The sequence below is a fragment of the Lacerta agilis genome, chromosome 1 (assembly GCF_009819535.1).
Source record: "Lacerta agilis isolate rLacAgi1 chromosome 1, rLacAgi1.pri, whole genome shotgun sequence".
Lineage (NCBI taxonomy): Eukaryota > Metazoa > Chordata > Lepidosauria > Squamata > Lacertidae > Lacerta > Lacerta agilis.
The window spans coordinates 14,535,698-14,558,077 of NC_046312.1; the positions used below are offsets into that span (position 1 = coordinate 14,535,698).

Below are 22,380 nucleotides of genomic sequence, written 5' to 3' on the forward strand. Positions count from 1 at the left end.
GGCTGGAAGTGCAATGCAGGAAATGCCTCATTGAGGCATATAATATGGGCCAGTGCAGCAAAATATTTGTTTTGCACCGAAGTTGCTGTCTGTATCAATCCTGTATTGGCAAAATCCTTCATATTTGTGGGTGTTCGTGTACTTTTAAATTATTCCCCTGTAGAATGGGGACTAACAGCAGTACAACAAAAATGGAATCTGCGAGTCCTTGTGGTTTCTAAGTGACTTGCACTTAAGCCTGGAAGAATAAATGTCATCTATTAATGTAATGATCTGAAGACCTTAATGCCCTTGGACATTTGGATGGCATATATTGATCTGTATGTGTAAATTAAGATGGATGCATAGATGCTGAGTGTTATTGTGAATGTGAATAGATGATTTGGGTTTTCTGTTGTTGTTGTTGTTGTTGTTGTTGTTGTTGTTGTTGTTGTTGTTGTTGTTAAAAAAAGGGTATGCATTGTATTTTACAGTTGCAAGCAAGGTAAGTGGGTAATAACAAGTTATGAGACAGGGGTTGAGTTGTGGAATTTATTGCTGGGACAAAGTTGTGATTAACTTGGCATGGCTTCCTAGTATGCATTCATTATGTTTGGTATGTATCATGTATTACCTGTTATCATGCATTGTATTGTTCATTATTATGAACTGTAATTTATACAACTGTTTAAATTTTTTGTTATAGTATGGATGTTGTTATGCATTTAGTATCGGCTTGTATCCAAGGTAGTGCTCAGTCAGTACTTCCGCTAGGGCCAGGTGATCTGTTTCCCCTCCTTCCCTCACTGACAGGAGCCAGCAAATCACACTAGCAAGTTGGGAGTTCACTCTTTATTAGCAAAAACAATCATCTCCACAGGAATGTCAGGCCTAATGAGCACAGCAACTCATCTCCGGCAGATCTTGCCCCATGAAATATAAAATAAAACGTAAAGGTACCCCTAACAGTTAGGTCCAGTTGTGGATGACTCTGGGATTGCGGCGCTCATCTCGCTCTATAGGCCAAGAGAGCCGGCGTTTGTCCGCAGACAGCTTCCGAGTCATGTAGCCAGCATGACTAAGCTGCTTCTGGCAAAACCAGAGCAGCACATGGAAACACCATTTACCTTCCCGCCGGAGTGGTACCTATTTATCTACTTGCACTTTGACATGCTTTCGAACTGCTAGGTGGGCAGGAGCAGGGACCGAGCAACAGGAGCTCACCCCGTCGCAGAGATTCAAACCGCCGACCTTCTGATCAGCAAGCCCTAGGCTCTGTGGTTTAGACCACAGTGCCACCTGCATCTCCTTATAAAATAAAACAATGGTGGAATACTATATATATATATTATATTTGAGCCTTGAATGCTGAGACTGCCTAGGCTGAGTCTTTGCTTTGTTGGAAGCTGCCTTGTGAGGGTTCAGCCCCAAAGGTACAGTATTTGTAAAATAAATACCCTTACAGAAGGTTGCTACTGGTTTTCACCAGCTGGAGGAAAAGAATCCTGTTCTGGCTCCCCGTGAAATGCCGTACAAAAAAAAGACCCAAAGATGCAACAACTCAGCACTTTCCTAGTGTGTTACTCGAAGCTGCACTACGATTTCCATGCCACTCTTTCCAAAGCTAGGCCACCAATATGTCACTTTAATTCTGTGCCAGAAATAAAAGAAGACCTAGCTTGTTGAGTGTGTGGGTGGTAGAGAGAGAGAAAGAGAGAGAGAGGGAGAGAAGAGTAAAGTTTAAGTTTGAGATGTAATTTCCTGTGTGTCAGCCAGAGGGGAAGAAGCAGAAACTAATTTAAGACAAAACATGAGGGGTCAGATGATTGCAGACTAATCCTTAAAGCTCATTCATTTTTATATGCAGCACCGCAAAGCACTAAGATAAAGATTTCTGCATGGGTATGGAATCTGCCCTGCAAAAGAAAATAAAAGGTCTTTTGGGGACAAGGTAGGCAACAGAAAGAATGCGTTTTCGAAATATGAATCTGGGATATTGTTTTGTGTTTCAAAGCACTTGGATTTGCCTGTAGCTCCAGTAGAGATTTCTCTCCCTAAAAACACATTTTAGTTTTGCTTCTCTCCCGGTTTCTCACAGCAGAATGTGAAAGGGTCTTCTAAAATATTTGTGCTACAACCGTTACTTCTTCCTTTCCTTATTTTAAGACTGCTGGGTATGAAGTAGTCGTGCTGCTCTCTGTCCTAGTCTGAGGGAATAAAGCTCCCCTGAGCAGGCAACACACCTTGTTCTAAGGATGGGCTGCAGCAAAGCAGCTGAGTGTCAGGTCTCATCTCCAGGTAATCTTGGAGAGCTGCTACCAGTCAGTGTAGACAATACTGAGCTAGATGCTCCAATGGTCTGACTGCGCATCAGGCAACTAAGCTCCTATGATGATGGCTGGCTGCCTCCTCGGATAGGGAAGGAGGCTCTGTAGGCTGACAGCTGTGATCTGCATTAGCCAGAGCTGAGTGAATAGCTATCACAGAGGTCAACAGTCATATTTTACCTCATGGCTCAAACCAGGATCACCCCATAGCTTCGTTTACTTCTCTGCCTCTGTTCCCCTTCCTCCCCCGCTCCTCTTTTTCTGCTTAGTCATAACTATGTTTTTACCACAATGTGCAGCAATTGTTCCCTCTAGTCATCGCTCGCTCGCAAGCCAGAGATTGAAACCAGTTTTTAATCTTGATTTTCAATCTCTGCTCTGAAAGCAAACTTTGGCTAGCTTTAAACGATGGTTGTGCCAGTCTGGGCACCACGACCCAAGTTTCGTGATCACTAACAAGGAAAGGAAGGGGGCGTTAGTGTGGGGGGTAATTCAGAGAGATGCTGACAGAGAAGCAATTGGAGGGGGGCAGGCCTCTGCAGTTTTGTGTGCCTCTGGATCGCAGCCCCCCTCCCTCGCAGTTGTTCGTCAGCTATTAATGATTCCTTTCTTCTGGCAGTCTTTTGTTCATATGCGGGGAGCTAATGTTCTTATGCTTGGTTTCTACTGCTGATCTTGTCTCCTTGGCCGATTGTTTCATATTGATGAGGTTTTTTTGTTTAATGAAATTGTCAGTTTTAAATGCAAGCAACCCTGAGCGGTGCCTTTGCACCAGGAGGGCAGCATACAACTGCTTCTACAAATTAATAAAAAGTAAAATAATAGGTACCTCCCTTGCCCAAAACACTGTGATGGAGGAGCACCCCCTACAATGTACATTCAAAATTGAAAAATACTTCTTCACACAGATCAACCATGGGCACAGATTGTTCACTTCTGAACTAGAGACAGGAAACAAGGCAAATATTCTGTTGGGAGCCACCCAGAGTGGCTGGGGCAACTGAGTCAGATGCGTGGCATATAAATAATAAAATTGTTGTTGTTGTGATGTTTGCAATTATGTAAATAACTGTCCTGTTGTTAGCTGCCTTGAACATGGTTTTAACTATGGGAAGGCGGCCTACAAATCACGTGATGATGGTGATGATGATTTGCACTGTGTTTGGGGAGAAGGCTGTTTCTGTTCCTTTGCTTCCACACATTCCAGGGCAATTGGGACACTGTGACCCCATCCATCTTCCCAAGCCCTCTCTGTGCGCTTGGGAACAGAGATAGGCTACGACAAATAATGGATGGCAAGCGCAAGCCAACATCTGTGGGCAGTGGCGCCATCAAGCAGAGACACCACCAGACACATTTTAGGGTAAGCTCTTTGGAACACGCGGCACAGCTAATAATCCCTTAATGTGTGTGAGGGTGGGGGTATGTGGAACCTTTCCCCACCAAGGGCCACATTCCCCCTTAGGTGACCTCCCAGGGGCCGCATGCCACAAATGGGCAGGGCCAGAGGCAAAAGGGGGCGGGGCGATGGTTCTAATTTTGGCATAGTAGGCCACAACCTAATGCCAGGAGGTTTCCACACCCCAGCCGTTACACTTTTCCATTCTCCACGCAGGCAAACAAAATGCATTATTGTTGTCTTCCAGGGCAGATTCTAGTCAGGCAAAAGCACTTGAGGAGGGTGTACAAATGTCTGGCTTGAAGAGACTCCCAAGGGCCGGATAAGAGCATTATTCAGCCTGAGCTTCTGTTTTCAGTAGCAGAAGAAATAAATTATTTTTTTTTTCACTGCTCCACAGAACATCTGAAGGATGAAGCAGGGACTTTATTTTATTTTATTTTTTTAAAAAAGAAGGAACAATGGGATTTGCCGATCAAAGGATTAAAGGAATACACAAGCAACGAGGGGAAAGGGGCAGAGATTTCACTTTGTTAACAAGCTTTAAGAAAACCAATTGTGACACGAACATTGTGCGGAGGACCCTTATATAATTTCTTCCACTCTCATATTAATTTTTAATACCATTTAACCAAATGATAAAGCGGTGTACTCCGAGTTCATCCAGTTTTTAATTAAATAGGGAGGGAGGGGAGGAGGGAGAGGAGAAACCTGACCATGTCATTTCCAGAAAAATATGACAAGTGAAGGGAGAATGGGGAGAGATGTACGTCCTCTCACAGATTAATCTCGCAGGATAATTTTGGATTGCATCAGCCGAGGGACTACAGATACGCAGGCTGATTAACTCTGTGCTGCCAGTTCTGACTGACAACTTCCATCTTTTCTCTCTTCAAGGTGGTCACCTTGGCAGTTAACCCAGGTAGAACCAATGCAATTATCCCTCATTAAGAGTCCCTAGAGCTCAATAACCTAGTAGGTCAGAGATGGGGAATCTCGGGGCTGTGGGCAGATTATGGTCCTCCAGAGGTTTCCATCTGGCCCTTGGAATCCTTCCCAGGACACACTGCGCACTGGGTCTGTTCTATGCCATTCCCAACTGCTTTAGCTTGGCTGGAATGTGTCCTTGAACAATGATGGCGCCTCTTGCTTGCCTAAATGATGTGATGGGAGGCATAAAACCCCTCACTTTTACAAGGCTGGTGCATTTATTTTTCAAGTCACAGTGGTATCTATTGATCTGCCCACCTTTGCCTCTGATGCCACCCAACCCTGGCATGCAGCCACTCTCTCTCATAAGGGTCTGGTGACTTCTGTTTCAGTGTATCTGAAGAAGTGTGCATGCACACAAAAGCTCATACCAAGAACAAACTTAGTTGGTCTCTAAGGTGCTACTGGAAGGATTTTATTTTATTTTTTATTTTGTTTAGTCCCTGGAAAGTTAGCTATAAGAGATCTGTCCCTCAGACTGAAAGGGTTTCCCTGCCCTGCAGCAGACCTTAATAGAGCCTCCATTTTAAAGGCATGTTCTAGGATTTAATCCCAGGAGAAGAAATGGGACAACTAAGCCCCCACCTTATCCCATTTACCAGTGATCCTCTGCGGCGCTGAGAATGAGGAAAGGAGTATAAATGCTCAAATGAACGCAAGGGTACTAGTTTCCTGCACTGCAAACACCTGGTTTCCCTTCTCAGACCCGAAGAATGCACACACGTACGCACTGCATGCGCATGCACACACACAAGCTTATGTATTCTTCAGAGGCAGCATGTCCTTGTGCCCGCAGAGCGACTGGATGTGCCTTGGCAATTCTGGAGTGGCGAGGTGAGTACAGGGAGGGAACGGCGGCACAGATTAGCTCTACTACAGCGTGATAAACAAGGGTGTGTAATCCAACGCACACTGCTTGGCTGCAAAGGGGACCTGAACTCAAACATTGCAACCATCTGTTTCCTTTTGGAAAGCACAGCAGACACAAATTAACTTTGACTTTCAGCATGCATGGCTACGTCCACCGGTTCTGGCTTTGCAGCGGGGAGCTAGTGGCAATAAAAGGCTTTGGGGGAATGAGGGTGAGGCACAGCCAAAGCCAACATTTGTCATAAGCAAAGCCTGTCAAAGGGATTTCAAAACTTTTCGCTAATTATACACCGATCCTAAAACATCCGTCCGACACAGAGACAGTTGTGGCCTTGGTGGTGCCAGAAAACAATGCCAATTAGAAAAATAAAAAATAAAAGCAAGAGTGGAATATTTTTTATTGGTCCTGCAAACCACACCCATCTGCTTTCACATAAGTCATACCATTGGTTCATTGAGCCCTGCACTGACTAGCAGCAGTTCTCAAGGGTTTCAGGAGACAAAAAGTCCTACAAGGTCAGATTGACAAGTGAAATTAGCGTGCTTTCAAAGGTTGGTTCAAGGAAAAATAGGTATTTTTTTTTAGAAAGGAGAATTCCCTGCATGCCAAGTTCCAGGTTTGGGACAAGTTGTCTTTGGCGAGAGAACCCCAGCAAAGATTTCAGATAACAAAACATGCAGAAAAGTAAAGCATGGAAAATATAGGCATATAAAATATGCCCTTGTGAGATCTAAAATTTGCCCCTTCCCCAGTATAGAAAAAAGAGTGTGCCTAAGTTTAAAATGATTTACTTACAAACTCTCCAAAGGTCAGATTCACACAGCATTCAGAAAAAAATTGCACAGGCAGCAAAACTTGGTTAGTTACAGTGGTAAAAGTTCCTAAATTATTGGTACAGGAACTCAGGAGAGGCATGTTAGAGCCATGCTTCTCAGATAGACAGGAGAAGAACAATGGCTTGATTACCTAGTCTCTTCCAAAGAGAGCCAAGCCTAGCAGGACAGCTTACTCTATGGTCTTAACCCCTTCATATGTTCATTAGACTTAAGCATGTTGGTTATATGAGGCTGGTTATCCCATAATTTGTTTATGTCTTCTGGACCTCTGCTTTGGGGTCAGGTTGTTCCTGACCCTTTGTCTGAAAGATTTGGATTACAAATGCTAATATTGTGAAGGGGTAGGGTGAAAAGAGGGACATGGGTGGCACTGTGGTCTAAACCACTGAGCCTAGGGCTTGCCGATCGGACAGTCGGCGGTTGGAATCCCTGCGACAGGGTGAGCTCCCGTTGCTCGGTCCCTGCTCCTGCCAACCTAGCAGTTCGAAAGCACGTCAAAGTGCAGGTAGATAAATAGGTACCGCTCCGGTGGGAAGGTAAATGGTGTTTCCGTGCGCTGCTCTGGTTTGCCAAAAACGGCTTAGTCATGCTGGCCACATGACCCGGAAGCTGTAAGCCAGCTCCCTAGGCCAGTAAATCGAGACAAGTGCCGCAACCCCAGAGTCGTCTGCGACTGGACCTAACTGTTAGGCGTACCTTTACCTTTACCTTTTTAGGGTGGAAAGAGCTTGTTCAAAGACCTGTGACGGCACTTGCGGTGCTAACATCAAAGAGCTGCTCATCACCTCAGAAACACAATACACACCTAAAGCTTCCTGGATTTGGGATTTGGCAGGCAGGCCAATTTTAACAGAATTTAAACTGCATTAAATTTGTGCTTAATTATCACTCAATGTCACAGTAAACTCCCAAAGCGGGAGCTCCCTCCAGCAGCACTTCATTAGGTGTTATTGGATAAATTCATCCATCTGTCACTTAAGAATTTAAAAAAAAAATGATTGCAAAAATTATGAAAGGGGTTCTGTCAAAAAGGAACACAAGGGCATGGGAAACATACGTGCTTCCAGAATTCAGCATCTGAAAGACAGTCTAAGCAACGGTCTGCTGATTTATGCATTACATTGTATTTATAGTCTACATTTCCTCCAAGGAGCTCCAGGAAGTGAAAACGGTTCTCCCAACCCACTTTCCTCTTCCCCACACCCCTGAGCAGGGGTCTGTTATACTGAGAGGTATTAATTGGTTCAAGGTCACGCAGCGAGTTGCCCGACAAAGTGGGGATTTAAGCCTGGGTCTAACCCCAGGCCAAGTCTGGCAAAGGAAGTTAGGCCATTTATTTGTCTAACTTAGTACTGCTGACATAGATCAGATGCAGCTCCCTGATGTTTCAGAGTCTTTCCCAACCATGTGTCATGGACGGAGAGGAGTGGTGGGAGGTACTGACTGTGGAACCCACGAGAGAAAAAGGCTGAGAGCCTAGGGATTCGTGGTGGGATGACAATGAGTGGTCTGAAGGAGAAAACTGGGGAGGAGGAGATGTTGTAAGCTTGAAGAGGCAACAGGATTTAGTGAGCTGGGAGAGTCTGTAGCAGAGACCAGTCCAGACTCGGGAGGCAGAAGCGGAGGCTGGAAAGGAGCGGGGACAAGAAGCAGAGATGAGTCCGGCTGGGGGAGAAGCCAGGGTGGCTCCCCCTCCTGCTGAGATGAGCTTCCTCACCCCACCCGGCATGAAGAAGCTTTCTCATCGCTGCACTATGCCACACTGGCACGTTGCTTCATGACCCACAGCAATGCACATTATGTGCAAAAATGTGGTTGCCGCCTTTGTCCTTCGGCTGCTTGCGTGCTGTTCCCAGTAATGTGTGCAAGCATTCACTTAAACAGGTATGATCACTCGCATGGTTATGTCCCTTGCAAGCCCCCGCACCCCTAACAGAACAGTGTGTCTAGCATGGGTTGCAACCACTGCAAGGCGCTCTGCTTTGTGGTGGCGCTCAAGTGGCCTTCTCAGTGGTGGCCCTCGGACTTTAGAACTCCCTCCTTGGGGAAATACAACAGTTCCTTTCGTTGCTGGGCTTCAGGTGCCAGCTAAGGGCTTATTTATTTAACCAGCCTTTGGGGAATCTAGTTGCCCAGGGGCCTAATCTTTGTGCATGTTCAACTGTAGTTTGGAAGGTTTGAGTTTTTAAGACATTAATGGTGTCGTGAATCAGTTTGTGTTGATGGGTTTTAATTATACTGTGTGCTGCTCTGGGCTGCCAATTGGGGGGAAGATTGGTTTTAGTAAAAAAAATAAATCAAAACAAACTAACAATATGGTGGAAATTGGATAAACTACCAGCAGCTGCACCAGACTGCAGGAAGTACACCATTGCATGCAATGCAGATTAAGTGTCATCAGTGCTGCTACTGTCACAACAGTGAAGAAGTGTTTAATCTGCCCTACTACAACTAAGAAACTGTTCTTTAAGCAGGGAGACTTCTAGTAGAAGGTTGTAGATTGTTTCCTTGACAGTGGATTTGTCTGGTTGGTTACTTCCACCATGGGGTAATTATTATCAATTGCACCATGGAGGAATCCAATGGCCCATGTGTTGCGACCATACACCAAGACAAAACTCTGCATGGAGCCTACTATTAGACAAGGTCAGCAAATTTCGTTCATTGCGCAAGAAAAATAGTTCACATGCAACCAGTACAACCATGGGTGGGCAAAGGATTGCCTCTAATATTCATCTTTATAGACACTAGTCTTAATAATTTAGTAATGACGCTGGCCTCTCAAAGCCATAATGAGGTTGAGATAAAAGCAAGAACGTCAGTGGTGGACACCGACCACTGCCTGCTCCAATGCAGCCCCAATTTACAAATGTCTCTAGTCCTCATGACAAGCAGATGAAGTTTGAAAACAGGGTGAGAAAGTGCTGAATGAAAGAACACAATAAAGATGGCATCCTGATGCCAAGTTCCCAGTTGCAGAGCTTCCTCTGAACAGTAGATTAGTTTGCCACACACACTCCTAACGTACAATTTAGCTATGGGCTTCCAGCTGATGATTTAATTCCCAACATCTTCAATGCTGAATGTATTGTTGACAGGAGCCTTTGGCACTAATCAAGATAGCAGCCACGTACGATGTGGCACTCTTGGAGTTTGCAGAATGATGTTTGCCCCCAAGACGTTAAGGGATGTGTCACGATTTGGTTTTGCATCCAGCCCTGCTCCAGTTCGAGCAAATAAGATGATCGTTTTGTGCCATCCGGTTGCCAAGAGCAGTGATGATTTACTGGGCCAAGGAAGAATTTTTTTAAAACAGCTGTCTTAGGCTGCCGTGCTACCATTTAAAGAGAAGGAATATATAATCTCCCCTCTTCCAAACTCCTCCAGGGAATTTTGGTATTAAAACATTGTTATTCACTCAGATGTTTTAAAAAATATATATTTAATGCAGCTCGGCGAAAGGGTGAACTGGACGCCTGCCCATCACATTGCTGTTGTCTATTCTCTTGCAGCTTTAACGTAATTGCTTATTCTACATCAACCTGAGTCTGATTAACCACAAAAGTGACTTAATAGATTGTATGAGCATAAGGTACAAAAGTACAACGTTCCAGTGTGAGAAATTCCTGCGATAAGCAGTGATAAAGGGGTTCAGAAGCTCAAAGCGCTTCTTAAAATTTAGCATTACCAACACTCCCTGACAAGACAGCTATATATGTGGCAAGGCCGTGCACCTAGGTGGTCTATCAAACATTTATAGCCCACCATCCATAAAAGGGAGGTACACAAGTGACAGGAGAATCTTCCTGGTTTTGAACTGTGTCTGCCTGGTGGCAAGGCGCAAGAACGAGGGAGTCCAGTGGCCGGCAGGTTGCATTTAGCTGGCTAAACCAAGATGGGCCAGCCCGATTCATTGAGGAAAGCATTCCTTCCCATGAATCTGCCAACTTGCAAGCTAGAATCCTGAACACTCAAAGAAAGTTGTACACAGATGTTCTAAAATGGTTTGGGCTAAAGTTTCAGATTGCAGTTCTAGCTTCTATGTGTCCTTGATTATGCAGATGACAACACAGGTGGTATGCATGGCATGGGGAAAGGCCAGTGCTTTTTTTTCTGGGGGGGACGCAGGGGTACGCATACCCCTAAACATTTTGTGAATCTAACAGGAGAAGAAACAAAATGTTTTAAATGTTTAGTTTCTTCTCTAGCACGGTGAATCGTCAGTTCCGTTGCTACCCCCGATGGCGGCCTCATTTCCTGCCATGGTGTTTCCTGAGTCTCAGACGGAAGCGAGCGTTTAATGTGTGAAGTAGGAGTTGGAATCTAGCATGGTGATTGGTCAGTTCCGTTGCTACCCCCAATGGCGGCCTCATTTCCTTTCCCAATGTCTCCTGAGTTTCCGACGGAAGCGAGCGTTTAATGTGTGAAGCAGTGTGGAATGTGGATGTGTGCTGTTTTTCTGATTAAAGTTTGGCCTCATTGAGGGGCAGTATTTCAATATGAGTAGGAAGATCTTAGTGCAGACAACCTCACGCCAATGTGTAAGTTAACTGTGAGCTGTCAGCTGTGTAATATGAGGTAATGCATGTTCTTTGTACTTTTGTCCATTTACTGTATTTATTTTTCCCAATTTGTACTATAAAATGGTGATTTTCTTGAGTCAAAATGAGAGTATCCCTAAATGTTTTTTGTTTTTGTTTTTTTGAGGAAAAAGCATTGGGGAAGGCTTTCTTCACCTCTCTCATCACACTAGAAGTCGTGGACATCCTAGTGGAGCTGAATATTGGAAGATTAAGAACAGATAAAATAAAGGGCCTTTCTCGATCGGGGGGGGGAGGGGACTGTAAAACTCCCAGTTGTTCCTGAACTACAAGTACCATCAGCCACAGCAAACATGACCAACAGCCAAGGATGTTGGGAATTGCAGTTCAGCAACATGTGAAGGGCTAAAGGTGACTTAGGATAGAGAGGTGAGCAGAGTTAATAAAAAATGACCCCAACAGCAAGCAAACAGGTGAGGCTAAAAGAATCAGGGAGGCACAAACTTCTACAACAGAGTTGTAACTAACCTGTGTTTTTATATTACCTCCCACATAAGCTAAGGCAGTTAGAACTGAATCCTTATTTTAAAAAAACAACAACACCTAGATGAAGAAAAGCACAAATAAAACTACCTAGCATTGTTTTAAGCAACTCCACAGGTTATCCCCCCCCCCACTTTAAATGTACTAAAGCATTATTAGGGAAAATACCTCTTTTTTGTTCTCCTTGTTTTGTTCAACCTCAATATCGATAGGGTTAGTTCCATTTGCTTCTTCTATTTCATCCTCGCTAGAAAACAAAAGAGGAGGAAAATGCCGCATTATTTCTCGGTAAACAGCAGACAGATCACTTTAAAGAAAAGACGGTGTGCTGCAGGTTCTAATACAACAACAAAAAATTAAAAAGAGAGAATGCTAGAATCTTACAACGAACATCCATAGGAGATGCTCAAACTAAGGAAACAATCACACTATCACAAAACCTAAATAAGTATTAATGTGACCTGTATTTAGAGAGACAGTTACAGGTAGGTAGCCGTGTTGGTCTGCCATAGTCAAAACAAAATCAAAAAATCCTTCCAGTAGCACCTTAGAGACCAAGTAAGTTTGTTCTTGGTATGAGCTTTCGTGTGCATGCACACTTCTTCAGATAGAGAGACAGGTCATTCTTATATTTTAAGAGACCATCTCACAAGAACTACCGAAGTAGATACAGGCTTTTTTGTGTGTGCGAGCTACCAATCCATTACACCTTAGAAGAACTATAACAAAAGCCACTTCACTGAAAGGTCTACAGCACTTGTGATTACTTATACCTGATGTCAAGTTTCCAGACCTTAAAAGTAAGTACTGTAGCTGCTTTTAAGCTATTTGTTTCCTTTTATTTGTTTTAAATCATTATATATTATGGTTTGGGATTATTTGCTTTGTAAGCTGCCATGGCAGTTTCATATTATGTATTTTTGGAAGGGGAGCGATAAATACATAAAAAATAACCCTGAACCCTTTGGTTTCTTTTTTAAAAAAAATTCATGGGTCATATCCATCATTGCTGCTCCATTAGTGCAGCAGGCTTCTACTTGAACAACAGAAGTAGAACCCACCCTTCTCCCCATCACCCCTCTGCAAAATCAGACCAAGAAGGTTGACGCACACGCCAGGCAAAGTGTAAGAGCACGTGGGAGAGGATATTGGGGGGGGGGGAGAATCCCATTGCATGAATGGAACTCTTGTGTATGCAGCGTTGGTGGACAACCCCATTGACAAGCCCAAGCCAAGATGGAGCAAACCAACTGGCAGAGGAATCCTAAGCAGGAGAACATGAAAACAGTCCCGCATCCTGTTCTCACAGTGGCCAACCCGATGCCTGTGGGAAACTAAGGAGCAGGACATGGTACACAAGAGCAGGGGTCAGCAAACTTTTTCAGCAGGGGGCCGGTCCATTGTCCTTCAGACCTTGTGGGGGGGGCGGACTATATTTTGAAAATATATATATATAAACGAATTCCTATGCCCCACAAATAACCCAGAGATGCATTTTAAATAAAAGCACACATTCTACTCATGTAAAAACACCAGGCAGGCCCCACAAATAACCCAGAGGTGCATTTTAAATAAAAGGGCACATTCTACCCATGTAAAATCACGCTGATTCCTGGACTGTCCGCGGGCCGCATTTAGAAGGCGATTGGGCCGCATCCGGCCCCTGGGCCTTAGTTTGGGGACCCCTGCACAAGAGCAACAGTCCGGGAACATTGCTTCCTTCAACTGTGGGGGCAGAGCATAGCTATCGGGTGCCCGTGAGTTCCAGTGTTATGAGACCACTGAGCCTGCTGGGCTTGCCGATCAGAAGGTTGGCGGTTCGAATCTGAGCAACGGGGTGGGCTCCTGTTGCTCTGTCTCAGCTCCTGCCAACCTAGCAGTTCGAAAGCATGCCAGTCCAAGTAGATAAATAGGTACCCCTGCGGCGGGAAGGTAAACAGCATTTCTGTGCGCTCTGGCTTCCGTCATGGTGTTCCATTGCGCCAGAAGCAGTTTAGTCATGCTGGCCACATGACCCGGAAAACTGTCTGTGGACAAACACCGGCACCCTCGGCCTGAAAGCGAGATAAGGGCCGCGACCCCAGAGATGCTTTTGACTGGACTTTAACCATCCAGGGGTCCTTTACCTTTAACCATGTCATGCATTATTTTACATACTTCTATCATGTTCCATGCCTTTTCCTCTAAACTAAAAAGTCTGAAACGCTGCAGACTTTTCTTTATAAGGGAGTTGCTCCATTTCCCTGATCATTTTGGTAGCCCTTTTCCAACTCTGCAATATACTTTTCCAGGCGAGCAGACCGGAACTGTACATAATGCTCCAGTTGCACCATAGATTTGTAAAACAGCATTATACCAGCAGTTTCATTTTCAATTCTTTTCCTGATTATCCCTAGCATGGAAATGGCCTTTTCCAGAAGCAATTCCCACTAAGTTCAATGGGCCTTACTCCCAGGTAAGTTAATATAAGGTTGCAGCCCAAACGGGGCTGCACACAGATTTTCTTGTTTGCTAAATCATACGGTATCTTTCTTTTCTTATTTTAAAAAAAAAAGGAAGGAAGGACAGAACCACAGGTAACAGATTTTTCCCTGCCAGGCACAAAACAGCATATGCTCTGCAATCTGTGTACGTGTTTGTTTTAATTCCGGGCTGAGTGAAAACGCGTTCTTGTCAATAACAAAAGAATAAACAACGGAAATCAAACTGGAACAATATTGATTGCCACAGGACAGCCAGCATAAGGGTGTTGGGGGAAATCAGTCAATCAATCATTTTATTTGTTTGCCACCTTTTTAAAGTTAAAACCATACTCAAGGTGGCTTGCAACATGTAAAAAATTACATGGCTACAAACGTAAGTTGTTGTTGTTCAGTCGTTCAGTCGTGTCCGACTCTTCGTGACCCCATGGACCAGAGCACACCAGGCACCCCTATCCTCCACTGCCTCCCGCAGTTTGGCCAAACTCATGTTAGTAGCTTCGAGAACACTGTCCAAACATCTCATCCTCTGTCGTCCCCTTCTCCTTGTGCCCTCAATCTTTCCCAACGCCAGGGTCTTTTCCAGGGAGTCTTCTCTTCTCATGAGGTGGCCAAAGTATTGGAGCCTCAACTTCAGGATCTGCCCTTCCAGTGAGCACTCAGGGCTGATTTCTTTAAGGATGGATAAGTTTGATCTTTTTGCAGTCCATGGGACTCTCAAGAGTCTCCTCCAGCACCATAATTCAAAAGCATCCATTCTTCGGCGATCAGTCTTCTTTATGGTCCAGCTCTCACTTCCATACATTACTACTGGGAAAACCATAGCTTTAACTATACGGACCTTTGTCGGCAAGGTGATGTTTCTGCTTTTTAAGATGCTGTCTAGGTTTGTCATTGCTTTCCTCCCAAGAAGCAGGCGTCTTTCAATTTTGTGACTGCTGTCACCATCTGCAGTGATCATGGAGCCCAAGAAAGCAAAATCTCTCACTGCCTCCATTTCTTCCCCTTCTATTTGCCAGGAGGTGATGGGACCAGAGGCCATGATCTTAGTTTTTTTGATGTTGAGCTTCAGACCATATTTTGCACTCTCCTCTTTCACCCTCATTAAAAGGTTCTTTAATTCCTCCTCACTTTCTGCCATCAAGGTTGTGTCACAAACGTAAGTAGTCGTAAACAATGAACAAAACATAAAAGGTAAACAGCCAAATCAAACAATTTCCACACAAATCCTAAGATCCAAAATAAAGATACATAAAATTAACAGGAATAACAGGAACGCACCTCCACATAGGGTGTGTTCCCCTATGGGTGGGGGATAAATAAAATCATCGTCGTCGTCGTCATCATCAGTGATAAGCTGTCAAACGGGGCCTGCAGACGCAGTGGATTTTTTGTTGTGTTTGTTTATATTCACTTACATACTGCTTAATCAACAGAAACCTCGAAGCAGTTTATATAAAACAATATAAAATATACAAGGAAATACATCAAATCAAAGTTTGTTCAGTTCAGCTATGGAGGAAGTGAGCCCAGGCACAGATCTACTATGAAACTAATTAAGCTTAAGCTTAAGTCAGTTGTAAAGGTGGGGTGTCATGGTAAATTGGCTGTTTTGCTGAAGAGCGCTTTAATTCTTTAGGCATGCTGTCTCTAGAAAAATGACATTTTCGTCTGAAACTGTGCATGTTGTTAGAAAAACCAGAAAAAAAGAGTATTGTGTAAAATGTGCTTCATGTAATACGAGATGATCCAGCACAGCAATTTTAATAAAAATCTCAGATGTGGTAGTAATTTATTTATTTTTTAAAAAGTGATCTGTCATGGAACCTCACTGAAGAAGATAAAAGTGGTTATCCAGACTTTGTTGCTGGTTGTGAAGGGCTCTAACTTCAGGGACCCTAAAATGTAGGTCCTCCAATGAGTAAAATTAATTTGTACCAAGACTAAGGACACCTGCTGTCTCATGTGCATAATCAAAGAAATGCAGCCACAAGAACTAGAGGAAGCAGCCACTACAAGGACAATGGCATATGAACACAGGGTACCGAGTCAGGCTCCATCTGTCTCAGTACTGTTCAGGCTGACCAGTAGTGGCCCACCACAATTCCTTCTCATCCCCTACCTGAAGGTGCCAGGGGTCAAACCTTCTGCTTGAACCTGGAGTTGTCAGGGATTGAACTCTTCCCCCTTCTGGAGCTTGGCAAGAAAGGGATGGAGCAAAGGCTCGGAGGGCTAGTTGGAGGGAAGCAGCAGCCCCAATCTGGCTCATGGATCACCTACTGAGCAAACGGAAGAGGCAGCGGCAAGGACTGGCAGAATGCCGCCAGGTGTGTACCGGGGGGAGGTGGGCTGGAGTCGGACTCGAGAGAGGAGGCCAGCGATTTGTGGGGAACTGCACCGGCCAGGAGGCAAGAGTCGGAGGTAGAGGAAGCTTCTGAGCTGGAGGGTGGAGCACAGCATGGGTTGGAAGAGGAGGAAGAGGCAGGTCAAGCAAGTGAAGGGACAAGTGCTTCCCTACCCTCTCCCTGCACCTCTGTCTCCCAGAACCAGGAGCGGACTGAAAAGGGAAGAGCAGAGAAAGCTTCCATGCAGGCTCAGTCTCTGGCTGCGTGCGTGCAACCCTTCGAGGGAAGGTACACAAGCTGGTGGAGGGGAATGGTCCCCTGCTGCTGCAACTGCTCCATAGAGTGCAGACCTGGGAACAGCTGCCTAGATTGGCGTGTGTTGGTTCCCAGAGCTGTAGAAGCGTCCGTAAGTGTTATCTTTGAGAACAAGAAGAAAGGCACCGCAACTCAGAGGCAGAGCCCATGCTTTGCATGCAGGAAGGTCCTGGCTTCCATCCCTGGCATCCTCAGTTAAAAAGACCATGTGATGGGAAAGATCCTGCTTGAAACCCCTGAGTCAGGCTAGATCAGGCTTCCTCAACCTCGGCCCTCCAGAAGTTTTTGGCCTACAACTCTCATGATCCCTAGCTAGCAGGACCAGTGGTCAGCGATGATGGGAATCAAAACATCTGGAGGGCTGAGGTTGAGGAAGCCTGGGCTAGACAATACCGGGTTAGATCAGGCATAGGGAATCCGTAGTCCTCCATGTGTTGTTGGACTGCAGTTCCAATCACCTCTGACCACTGACTATGTTGGCTGGGGGTGTTGGAAGCTGGAGTCCGAGAACATCTGGAGGGACATCTCCCTGGGCTTCTTGGACGAATAGCCCAACCCTGCACAGAGCAGCTTCCCATGGGTCTAACCGCTGCTTTAATATGCAAACTATATCATAGCAATTACTTTGAAAGAGAGAGATTAATATGCACTGTTTATAAAGTGCCTCAACTGCTAGGCACTGCACAGTTAATTATTTTGAAATAAACAAACCCAGCCTGCAGGCTTGCTATCTTAAAAAAAGAAAAGGGAAAAAAAGACAACACCATGTGGGAAAGGGACACAAGCAAGGGAACATAAAAGGAAAGCAGGACATGTCTAGCAGCAAGCTGTTAACCAGAACTGCGGTTTTTGTCTCCAGAAAACACCTCCCTCTCGATTTCCAGGTTGAACTGGAAGGATTGGCTACACTTGTGAACCTTCCAGGGGTGGCCCAGAGGGCAGGGTTTTTTTTCAAAAATGTGGCCCATGGACCACCAGTGGTCTGCAAAGTCTGCTCAAGTTGTCCACGGTGTGCCTGTAGATTTGTGGCTGACTACAGGAGACGGCACTTCCATTGCATTAAAACAGTGGTATTGATTTTTAATTTGTGCCTGCATTGCTTCTTTTATTGTGTTACAATCTGCACTCTACGTAATACGGCAAAATATAAACGGTAAAAGCAGCAATGAAACCACAATTAAAATCACACAGCACCTTGTAGAGCACATTACAATTGCTACAACGGGCATGAAAAGTCATTCAATCAATCAGTTTATTTCAGCTTCAAGCTCACAGCAGAAGAGTCATTCAGAGGTCTGCCAAGACCCTCGGCAATTTTCACGTGGTCCGCGGGGCAACAATTTTGGGAACCACTGACGAAGGGCAACATCAATCCTGAGCACGATGGATCGCTGATCTAACCCATCAGGTTTTTATCCTTCAATAATTCCGATCAGACGCTGGACCACAGTTCACAGTGGTGGTGCATTCCCACCTGTGACTTAGCACTGCTGTACAGGATAGTGCTGAGGAGGCTTGTGTCGTGCAGGAAGGACAGACAACAGCGAGGAACTTATTGGCTCCACTTTTAATATATGCGTAGGCTTCAGAGCCAATGAAACTGGCACACCTTTCCAACAACCCATGAAATTAAAAAAGCTATTGCAGAAGCCCATATGACACACACTGCTGTTTTCTTTCCCAAACTCTTTTAGAATTCCTTCCACGGAGTCCAGAGTTCGCACCTGTTTACTGTTTATTATTATCTTCTGACTCTGTGGTTTTCACAAATCGAGGCAAAAATAATTTTAATAACCCAACGCAGGAATCGTTGAGGGGGCACCGATTCAGGCAACCTTAACTAATGTGCTATCTTGCAAATACACCGTCACTTGTACAAGCTTTCTAATATGTTGTATACAATTAAATGAAGAGAATGACACACATACACACACACACCCCTCTCCTCCCCTGTTTCTCTCTCACGCTTTATGAGTTTGCTACCTTTTGGCTAGGCAAACTTAACTTCAAATCTGTGCAGATAGCAACTGTGCAGGATTTCAGACAGGGGTCTGTGCAAGTCAGGGATTGAACCTGGGACCTTCAACATGCAATGTAGATGCTCGACCGCAGAGCTACACAGCCCCTTCCCCAAATGGGAGTCATTCTATGAAGCTGCTTTTTCAGAGTCACACGACTGTCCATCTAGATCAGCACCATCTAAGTCATTGGTTGACAGGAGCAGTAAATCACACTAAGCAAGCTGGAGTTAACTCTTCATTAGCAAAACAGGATCTGCGCAGGAGTGTCAGGCCTAATGAGTACAACTACTCATCTCCAGAAGGTCTTGCCCTGTGAAGCAGTTGCTGAGACTGAAAATCCCCATCTCTTTGCAGTTGCTTAAGTCCTCTCCTCTCTAGGGCTTTTTCCAAGCAATCAGAGACTGCACCTCCATGAAGTCAACCTCTCTTCTACCCTTTTCATGCCTCCTCTGGTTCTGGGAGAACAGTGGGAAGGGGAGCTTGTTGCAGAGCAGGAGAGGGAGACACCCCCTCCTCTTCACCAGTCAGACACATCCCTGCCTCTTAGCCTTCCTCCTCCCCTGCTTCAGCTTCTGCCTCTGATACCGGACTTCTCTCCACCATGGACTTTCCCAACTCGCTAAGCCCTGTTACTTCTTCAGCTTCCGACACCTCCTCTTCCCAGTCTTCTCCCTCTGCCCACTCATTGTCATCCCACCACCAAACCCTGGACTCTGAGCCTTTTTCCCTTGAGAGTCCCACAGCTGGCTCCTCCCACCATTCCTCTGCGCCCAACCAGCCCATGAGTAGACAACATGAGTAGACAACATGGTGCCTTTCTGATGCTGCTGGACTACAGCTCCCATCATCCCTTGCAACTAGCCATGAGGGCTGATGGGATTTGGGAGCCCAACTACAATGATTGACAGCGTCTCCCCAGGGCTTCAGTTATGGGTCTCTTCCAGCCCTACTTGGGAGATGCCAGGGACTGAACTTGAGACCTACAAAGCAGATGCTGGACCATTGAGATCTATCTCCTTCCTTTTTATTCTCTCTTAACTGTGGAAAGATCGTCGCTGACGATAATAAACTGAAGTCGTGGATAAAATTACGTTCACTGCTTGTGTTTTTATTGTTTGTTCTGCTTTATTGAACGCAGCAGCCCTGAGAATATTTATACAAAAGGGCAACGTACAAACTAACAAACGAAATAAAACGTAATGTGTGAAGGGGGCTACCTGGGTGGCTTTTTATTTCCCAGTGCACCTGCTTAAGGTGGAGGGAGAATGCATGTATTTGCTTCTGCATCCACCTTTACGTCTTGCATTTGTTGGATAAAACAATACCTCGCACTGTCGACTCTCAAGAATTCCCAGGGCAGCAGGCAATACAAGCACAGTAACAAAAATATAAAGCATGCAGTGCAAGAAAGACAATAACACACACACAAATGAAACAGCGTATACATGCACACACACAAACAATTGAGAACAATAACCGCAGCCCTACTCAACCATTTAAAAAGAAGAAATTCAGGAAGTTCACTTATAAAAGCCTGGAAACATAAAAAGAAGAGAGGAGAGTTTGGATTTGATATCCTGCTTTATCACTACCCGAAGGAGTAAGAAAGCCTTCATCTTGTGCCTAAGTGACATGGGTGTAGACACCAGGTGAGCGAAGTCTTTACATTAAAGACCTACAGGTGAAACTTGAAAAATTAGAATATCGTGGAAAGGTTCGTTTCTTTCAGTAATTCAACTTAAAAGGTGAAACAAATATATGAGATAGACTCATGACATGCAAAGTGAGATATGTCAAGCCTTTATTTGTTATGATTTGTGGTGATTATGGCGTACAGCTGATGAGAACCCCAAATTAACAATTTCAACTTTGGGGTTTTCATCAGCTCTACGCCATAACCATCACAATTATAAAAAGCAAAGGCTTGACATATCTCGCTTTGCATGTCATGAGTCTATCTCATATATTAAACTCCAGTAGCTAATGAAAACAATTGCTTACATAAATGGACTTTTCCATGATATTCTAATTTTTCGAGTTTCACCTGTAGATGGACTAACGGCGTGACTCAAAATAAGCCAGCTTCCTAAGTCCCTAGCAATTTTCCAACTACTATTTTGCTTGCTCTCGTTCCAATGTTAAAAGCAGGCATGTTGGAAAATCACATGAAGCAAGTCTACTACACATGCCTGCTCCCTTCAGTTTAGTTGCCATAGTTGTAAGTCATTGGCGTTGATAAAAGCAAGCACCAACCCAGAGCTCAGGAACGTTTCTGTTCTGCATTCACTCATGTTGTGCAAATGTTCCCTTCAGCGTTTGCAACCAGGCACCCGCAGGCTGCAATAATTTTTTTGGTCACATACATTCAGATACTGGCTTGTTTACTGAAATTGGGTTGGTGCTTTTCTTTATATATATAAAAAAGGAGGCACCAGTTGCAATGCTGCTTGCTGTCTAGAGATCAAGCCAAAAACACTTTTTGCTCACAAGCTTATCTCAGTGATGAAATTAATACAGTTGCACCCAGCTTTCCCAAGTTTAGCTCAAGGTGGATCACAATTAAGAAACCAAGCACAATTTAAACCTGCCGTTTATCTATTCCTGGTGTTTTTTTTGTTTTTTGTTTTTTAAATAATATTCGCACAAAATATACATATGCTAGCTTGGTCCCTTTCCTAAATTGTAAGAGCGGAATCACCATCTCCATAGCAACAGGCTCTCATGACTATTTTGAATCAATATTCCTGCACTGCAAGAGCACTGGATTAATGCAAAATCTAGGCTCAGGCACATCTTTGTGGAGCTTTCCCAGGGTCCAAAGGTATGGAAAAAAATACCTTGTAAATCAGATTAAGAACACGTGCTGGTCTCAAGGAAAAAGCAGGATGGAGAGAAAGCAAGACCCAACAGGGGCAGGATGGAACTATTTTAAGCTATTTTCCTCTTTGAGACCATTTCCATTGCAAATTTCCTGCTTGCATGTCCTCAGAATAAGCCAAGTGGATAATCGCCATTAAAGATACACAAATAATAATAATAATAATAATAATAATAATAATAATAATAATGCTGTTGAATGCAAGCCTTTTAGCTGCAAAAGGAAACAAAAGGGGGGAAATGAACAAGGGCAATATTAATGCGATGTTTCCTTGCAAACATAGAAGGTGTGAAAGAAACAGGCTGTGTCTAGACTGTCATCTCTCAACATACTTGCTGCGAAGCTGGTAGCCAGCTTGCTGGTTGCGAGAACACAGGAAACAATGGCTAGTTACACATCTCGCTGAGACAGAAGGAGACAGGAAGGTGCTCCATGAATGAGCAGAAGGTTCATTCATATGTTGGGCTCATTAAGAACTGATTGGCTGTGTTCGAATGGTCCTAAGTTTTTTTTTTAATGGCCTTAAGCTTTATAAGCAGTGACACACAAATGACTGTTCCCCTTAATGCAAACCAAACCTGCCCCCGGGAACAGAATGCATGACTGGCTGACAGGGGGGAGTAAGAGGTGGAAATAAAAGCCCACAGCAAGGATCCCATTTACCAGAAAATCCAATTTCACAACAAGGAATTAACAGGGAAGCTCCATGTTCCTATAAGCAGGCTGGGCAGAGACCCTGGCAGGGACAACGAGATAATCTTGACTGTCTATGTCATCACCCCATAAGACATGCCCAGTGTCCACTGGGCTCATGAATCACGGGAAGGTTCCTTGGGAGATTTAGGGCTTTCCAAG

General features: G+C 44.6%; 1 protein-coding gene across 2 annotated transcripts in view; it reads right to left on the reverse strand.

Annotated features, from left to right (window-relative positions):
• The window catches only part of RCOR1 (REST corepressor 1), a 145,804-nt gene that overhangs the window by 13,941 nt on the left and 109,483 nt on the right, over nucleotides 1–22,380 (reverse strand). For both annotated transcript variants that reach the window (XM_033139308.1, XM_033139298.1), the window contains exon 7: nucleotides 11,655–11,733. In XM_033139308.1, the coding sequence (XP_032995199.1) occupies nucleotides 11,655–11,733 (79 nt within the window). The remainder of the gene's footprint in view (nucleotides 1–11,654; nucleotides 11,734–22,380) is intronic.